Source organism: Impatiens glandulifera, chromosome 4 (assembly GCF_907164915.1).
Source record: "Impatiens glandulifera chromosome 4, dImpGla2.1, whole genome shotgun sequence".
NCBI classification, from domain to species: domain Eukaryota; kingdom Viridiplantae; phylum Streptophyta; class Magnoliopsida; order Ericales; family Balsaminaceae; genus Impatiens; species Impatiens glandulifera.
This window is the reverse complement of record NC_061865.1, coordinates 40434560-40441556: the sequence shown is the minus strand read 5'-3', so window position 1 is coordinate 40441556 and position 6997 is coordinate 40434560. Positions and strand designations below refer to the sequence as shown.

General features: G+C 32.9%; 1 protein-coding gene across 1 annotated transcript; it reads right to left on the bottom strand.

The window, feature by feature from the left end:
- Positions 1 to 2513: 2513 nt before the first annotated feature.
- On the bottom strand, positions 2514 to 5968 carry LOC124935123 (pollen receptor-like kinase 1). The gene is made up of 3 exons (XM_047475581.1): positions 4926 to 5968; positions 3648 to 4207; positions 2514 to 3176 (listed from the first exon to the last, which is right to left on the bottom strand). The coding sequence occupies exons 1-3, from the start codon at positions 5587 to 5589 to the stop codon at positions 2592 to 2594; spliced, it is 1809 nt and encodes a 602-aa protein (XP_047331537.1). The 5' UTR covers positions 5590 to 5968; the 3' UTR covers positions 2514 to 2591.
- Positions 5969 to 6997: the final 1029 nt, after the last annotated feature.

Sequence of the window (6997 nt, the reverse complement as noted above, 5' to 3'; positions counted from 1 at the left end):
TGCAAAGCCAAGATGTGAGTGGACAACGAAAGATAAGATGACTAACAATTTGGACAACGTTGCCAAAGATATCCTATATCAATCAATCAAGATGAATATATTCTGCGAGATCAAGTCCTACTACTCCTCTGCTAAAGATATTTGGAAAAAAATATCACCACATTTGATTTTGATATTTATTCAAGATCAACTATTCTTAGGATAGAACTAAGTTGTTAGGAATTTCTAATCATGTGCGGTTTTGATAATGATTGGGCTGTTGTTATATACAATTTTTAATAACAAAATAAATTCTAACAATCCTTGAGCTTATTTATATCTTCTCAAGAGGTCCTATATTTAGAAATAAATGACTAATTGTAGATCATATAATGGTAACACTACACATACTTATGTCAAGTAGGAAGTTTGTCCCTAAAGAACAACTTTTTTTTTGAAATACTTGTCATTGAAAATGAAAATAATAAATTTGGACCAGGATGGTTTCGAAAGTCGACATACAAGTTACTAACTGAGAGGTTTTGGGACAAATATCAAATTTATCACATAAATGATCAACTGAAGAATCACTATTAAACAAGAAAAAGTTATGGCACCTGATTTGTTGGACAATAGTGTCGTCTTGAACCAGATTTAACAACATCTAGGGACAAATGGTGGGAGGAGAATAATGTATTTTGTAACGTTTCAATAAATACTTAGGTACTTAAACGAGTCATATTAATGTTTATACGATCGGTAAGGTCTTTCATTATTTTCACTTTTGTAATATATTAGAGACTAAAATGGTTGTTGCATTAATTGAAAAACAAGTCAATTGCGGATTATGACTTGTTGGGCAAAGTATTTGAGACTAACAAAACGAGTGCAGGCAAGGGCGGAGTCAGGACTTGAACTCTATCCGGGCTGAATTTTTTTCAAAAAATTTATTCGGGCTAACATGATAATAATATCAAATAAACAAACAAAATAAACCAAGTTTACTGTCGATATTACCCTTTAACGACGAAAAAAATCTAACGACGGTATTTTTCCGTCGTTATTGTCAAAATATATACAAAATATGTTGGACTTCCCGGGCTACAATATTAGATCCGTCCATGGCAGCCTTGTATATGGATCCGCCCATGACTACAGGTAAAAACATCGGGCATGCGGTTAAAATAAACGAGGGGTCGAACGACTCTAATGAGATGATGATATTAGATTTTCCGACCCAATGAGTTACAATCATAGTCTAGGAATGGAGACTCACCGTGGAAGCTCGGGGAGTAAGTGAAAGTCAGTTTTGTCGAATGCCTCAATGAAGAAGAAAACTCAATGACTCTCCCCTTGTAAAAAACTAATTCTAATGTTCTGTAAGGCTAATGAGTACAACAAACATAGGACGGACTATGCCAACATATTTGAAGCTCTCACCACAATAACACTACTATGGAGTACTTTAACGGTTTTGAGAATCAATTAGTAGCCGATCAGAAATATATAGGATTGAAGTGCAAGTTCACTGTCATTCCAAATCTTATTTATAGTTTCTTGGAAATTGATGATCAACAAAATTAATTAGAATATCTTTGTTACATTGTTGAAAAAAACAAGAACTTGTGTGAAGGACAACCCACTAAAACACGGGGCCAATAGCTACCTCGACTTCGTAGTATAACTTAAATTTCCCTCGAGTGAATCATTTATCCACCATTTTCGGATTGTTCATGTATTTATGTGTGACTTTGTTTCTATTTTAAAGATAAATTTATAACATTTTAAATGCTTTTAGATATTTATAGTGTAAATTCAAACAAAAATAAATTTACAAAGAATAATTTCAAATAAAATTAAATATATAATTAGGAACAATTTAAAATAAAATAAGTTAATGTATATGGAGATATTTAAAATTTAGTTAGATGTATAAGTATTATTATAATTAATACCTATATTTAACCTATTATCTATTTATATGGATTCATATTACAAAAGAAAACTATGATGCCTTTTCACAATAACTTTTTATAAATGTAATATGTTTCATTAAATACTCCTTGAGAAGATTTTGATTTTGATGAATATATAACTTCATAGCCTTTTCACAATAACTTTTTATAAATGTAATATGTTTCATTAAATACTCCTTGAGAAGATTTTGATTTTGATGAATATATAACTTTTTCACTAATTAAAATAATAAATATTTAATTACATTACACTAGCACCAAGACACATAGCATTTTGAACATCCTTCTCTACCAATATTTCATGATTTAGAAAAATATATATTATTATGACTATTGTTTAGTTTCTCCATTTTCCAATCTTTAATTTTTTTTTTTCTAAGTCTATTTGATCATTCCTTTAAACTTATCTTAAAAGGCTTTAAACTTTCATAAAATGAAGACAATATGGGTTACATGTTATCTCGTGCATTTATGTAAATCTAACCTAAAATCTTATTGATGTCAAAATCAAATCTAAACGTAAAAGTATACATACACAATTTCAAAATTTACTTACAAATTAAATAGGCTAATTATCAATAATTTATTTTTTTTGTAGATACACCATGCAAAACTCTAGTCTATCTACATCATCTCTTATTCTTTTAACTCATCAATCTTTTTCACAATTTCTTTCATGTCGGATCGCTTTTCGGCGTCCAGTTCAACGCACGACAACCCTATTTTGAAAAGTTTCGTCATTTCCCCCTCGTTGTGCTTGGTTTCCATCAGCTTCTTATCGAAAACCTCTGTGGCGTTCTTATTCGCGAGAGAATTCACCCACGTCACCATGTCAGCGTCACTTCCAGGGGACTTAGCAGTTAAGGTTTCCAATATCACAACTCCGAGGCACCAAACATCGGCTTTCTTGGTGACACGATTGTTGTTCTTGTACTCGGGTGACTTGTAGGCTTGCATGCTCTTTTGAGCATGGTCGGGGTTGACCACTGGAATCAACGCATAGTCGGATAGGAGCGGTTCCAAAGACTCGGTTAAGAGAACATTGGAAGACTTAAGGTGACCATGAGGGACTATCAAGCTCGGTAATTCGGTGTGGAGATACATAAGACCTTTGGCGACGCCTTTTACAATCTTCAAGCGTCCCGCCCAGTTGAGACTTTGTTGATCTTTGGATCCTTTGCCTATATTTTTTAGCACAAAAATTACATAGATCAACTTAGTCTATATAAAACCTTTTTGCTATCACATTGATCAAGATTGGTCAGAAATATTTTCACATTTAATAGGTTTGCAAAGTATCATGATGATATAGAAACAATCTGAATTATCATGATTCATGAAAAAAGAACATATATACCAAGTGGAATCAAGAAAATCATACAAGAATTTGAATTATCATCTAAAAATCATATTTATACTAAATAGAGCTTTGATTGCATTGTTATTCAGAATATAGTCTGAATCACAATCCAAAAAATTAAAATTGAATCATAGTTCAAAAGATAATGACATAACAAATGAAAGATTTTGATGATTTCTCAATGTGATGGCAAGTGTTTCTAAATTTGTGACAAACTACACGTTTTTAATAAAACAAAGTTATCCGCTAAAAATATAAGTGAAATAGAGAGTGTAGAAGATACCATTGAGAAAGGCAGACAAAGTTGCATTATTAATGTAATCTGAAACTACGAGTTTCTCCTCTTTCCGATAATAGAAAGCCACGGGAGAAAGCAAGTTAGGATGGTTAAGTCTCCCAATCCTCCACATATGTTCTTGAAACTCTTCCCTACCGACATTGTTCATATGCTTAAATCTTTTCACTACCATTGGCTTCCCAGATGGAAGACAAGCCTTGTAATAGGCTCCAAGGCAACCATTTCCCAACATCTCTGCGGATGACTTGAGTAAGTCGGGCAACTCAAACTTTTCTCGATCTTCTTTCAAGAACACTAGTTTTCCAGCTGCCTCTGATGACTTCTTGCTTCGAGCTGGAGAGCCCTGATCAGGTATCGACTCGGGCATTGGTTTTGAACGCATGGGAGGAGGAGCCTCCATATTTAATGTACTGGTTGATTCACCATTCTTTTTAATAGTAAGGAATATGATCATGAATATTGATATGGCAATAAGAATGGCTACACAAATGAGAATGATTTTTATAATAGTGGATAGAGTTGATTTTGAGTTTGAGTTTGAATTGGTGTTGGAAGTGCAAGCTTGAAGTGGGGGGCCGCAAAGACCCGGATTCCCTGCCCAATAATAGGAAAAAGAATTATGCTAAATAAATAATAAATATGTTCCTCATAAACATATACTAGTGATTTTGTATTTTTTTTTTCCTCAACTCTACATGTAATAATTACAAATAATCACATTTTGTACTAAATGGTGCATTTGGTAATATTCAAATGAGTTTAATATGGTTTGATTTAAAATAAAATAAAGGAATGATCAACTTGGCATATTTAATCATTTAAGTGGACAATATAAACTACACATGAACTTTAAATTTGGGTTGTTTTCTAAATGAAGCACAAATTATGAGAAAATTTCTAATGTGATCATGTTTCACTTGATCTCTTTTGAAGAAAATTATTTTTATGTTTGTATGTATGATGTATCTAAATCTAAATTTGAAATTAAATTGAGTTAAAAAAAAAAAAGTCTTTTTAAATGGATCATTATATACCTTCATCCCCTTAGTTTTCAGTTTATCAAGGATGTAACATTGTTTGAGTAAAAAAATGAACTTTTTTAAAAATTTTGTTTGGGTTGTTTATAAGATACTAGTTGTTTGATTATTTTCAAATAGCCTAATAAATATGCATAGAGAAATAGGAAGTTTATTTCCTTTGTATTTAATTGTATATCAAAATAAAATACATTTGGTATAAAAAAATTGATTTTTTCATCCATGTTCCACCTAAAAATATTTTATCAGTTTAATTTCGTATCAAATAATCTCACCTGCAAAGGATTGAGCAGTCAAGTAATTGAGCTCATTAGGGACTTGACCTTCCAACTTGTTATTAGACAAATTTAGAATCTTAAATTGAACAGATTTAAACGTTGGAATAGCTCCACTGAATTGATTTCCTTCAATGTTCAACTCCACAAGCTTAGGTAACATGGTCAAGGAAATCGGAATTTGACCGGTAAACACATTCTTCTCTAAATAAACCTTCTTCAAAGACATCATTCCGTCAAAGCAATCCCCATCGATCTCACCCGAGAATTTATTACTAGAAAGGTAAATCGATCTCAGCCCTAGCTTATTTAACTTGGGTAGCTTCCCCTCCAAGTTATTATTCGACAAACTCATCGTTCTCAAATGAGGCAATGCTTGAAGAGACTCCACATGGATGATGCCCGAGATCCCCATTCCTTCTAGTTGTATCCCCAAGACGTGGTCTTTTTGGCAGAGGATTCCGACCCAGTTCGCCTTGTTGCCAGTGCATGGCGTTTTGGGCAATTTCCATGTGGTGAATGCAGAGTGATTGCTTATGAGAGAATTCTTGAAGGTGAGAAGGGCTTCGGATTCAGTGACGGAGAAAACAACCGTGGATTGAAGAAGAATTATTAGGAAGAAAAAGGAGAGGGTTGGTATTATAGCAGTTAGGTTGAAAGTCATCGCTTGAATATGGGAGGTGCGCGCGCAGGAGAAGCGACGTGCACCTCTTTTGGGGGCTGCAGAAGGTAATGGCAGGCTGGCGGTTTTAGTTTCTAGTTTCTTGGTCAAGGAGAAAATGTTTTGGTAAGAAAATGAAATTCTATGGGAATGAATGAAGAGAAAGTTCAGGAATCATGAGATGATAGAGGATGCCAAGAATAGGAAAAGGATGGAAGAAAATGAAGAATTAAGAGGAGAAGATTAAGGAGAATAGTTGAAGTAAAAAAGTCATCAAATGGATGGAGGATGGTCTCCCATAATTTCAAATGAGGGGTCTATCTTTCTTCTAAATTTCTGATGCCACATAAAAATGGCATGTTTTCTTATCGTATTCCTTGTTTAATTTGGTTAGTTGAGATTAATTCTTAATTAATTTTATCATTCAATAAATAATTAGTAAAATAACATCTTTACCAGATATTTTCATACTATAACATATTATCATATACAACTAAAAATCACATCATAATCAAGAAAATAATTTGACTTGTCAAGAAATTATAATAAAATACCAATTTTACTGGGTTAACCCAAACTTTCCAACACTCCTCCCCATCTCCAATCGGATAACATTTTTCACTCCCCATCCCCGAACCCGACCATCGGATACCCATGGGTATCGGGTATACAGATACCCATTGCCATACCTAACCCAAACTCAAACACAATTTACTAATTTGAGTCTTTTAAACTTCATCTTGTGAACCATTAAATATAATAGTATAGAATAGGGTTCTTGTGTTACACATTTATTCCTTTAAAAAGAAGAAAAATTGAGTATTAAAGAAAAGACCAGTTTAATGCTCTTCTTTTTCTCTTGATAATCCTATGTTCTTTCATTCAACAATAAACAGAGCTCAATTATAACCCTAACTACTACTGCAGTAAGACTATATGTTTTCAGGCAGATGATCCTAATCTTAGCAATATGATACAATTACAATTGTTTTGTTCTAAGCTAATGTGACTAATAGCAAATTGAATCCAAGTTGATGCTTCCTCTGTTTAGAGTATGCTTGAGCATTTATGCATCTAAGCAGCTAGTCCTCAACCATTCAAAATCCGGGTTTTAGAATTTTTCCAACAAATTGAAGTAAAGTTTGACTAACTAAAACAGCTTAATGCTACTACTTCAGAATCTGTCAAACCTAGTTCCATGAAGACTTACAAATAAAGTATACATATTTAAGGGATACTCCAAAAGCCAATTGCTAAGGATATGCCTCCTCTTGAAACAATCTATTGATTCATAGATCAGCTCTAGTGAGAAATGACACAGATTTAGCTAGAGTAAAAAAAACCAAGTATCTGAATGCAAATCTAATCCATCTGAAGTAGACTATCCTTAACAATAATATATGAATATGAA

Bases quoted from the DNA above. Each gene is read 5' to 3' on its own strand.
- LOC124935123 (XM_047475581.1), bottom strand. From the start codon at position 5,589: ATGACTTTCAACCTAACTGCTATAATACCAACCCTCTCCTTTTTCTTC. The intron at 4,208-4,925 runs GTGAGATTATTT...ATTATTGGGCAG, and splicing joins GACTGCTCAATCCTTTGCAG to GGAATCCGGGTCTTTGCGGC. The intron at 3,177-3,647 runs GTAGTTTCAGAT...GGTTTTATATAG, and splicing joins ATCGGAAAGAGGAGAAACTC to ACTAAGTTGATCTATGTAAT.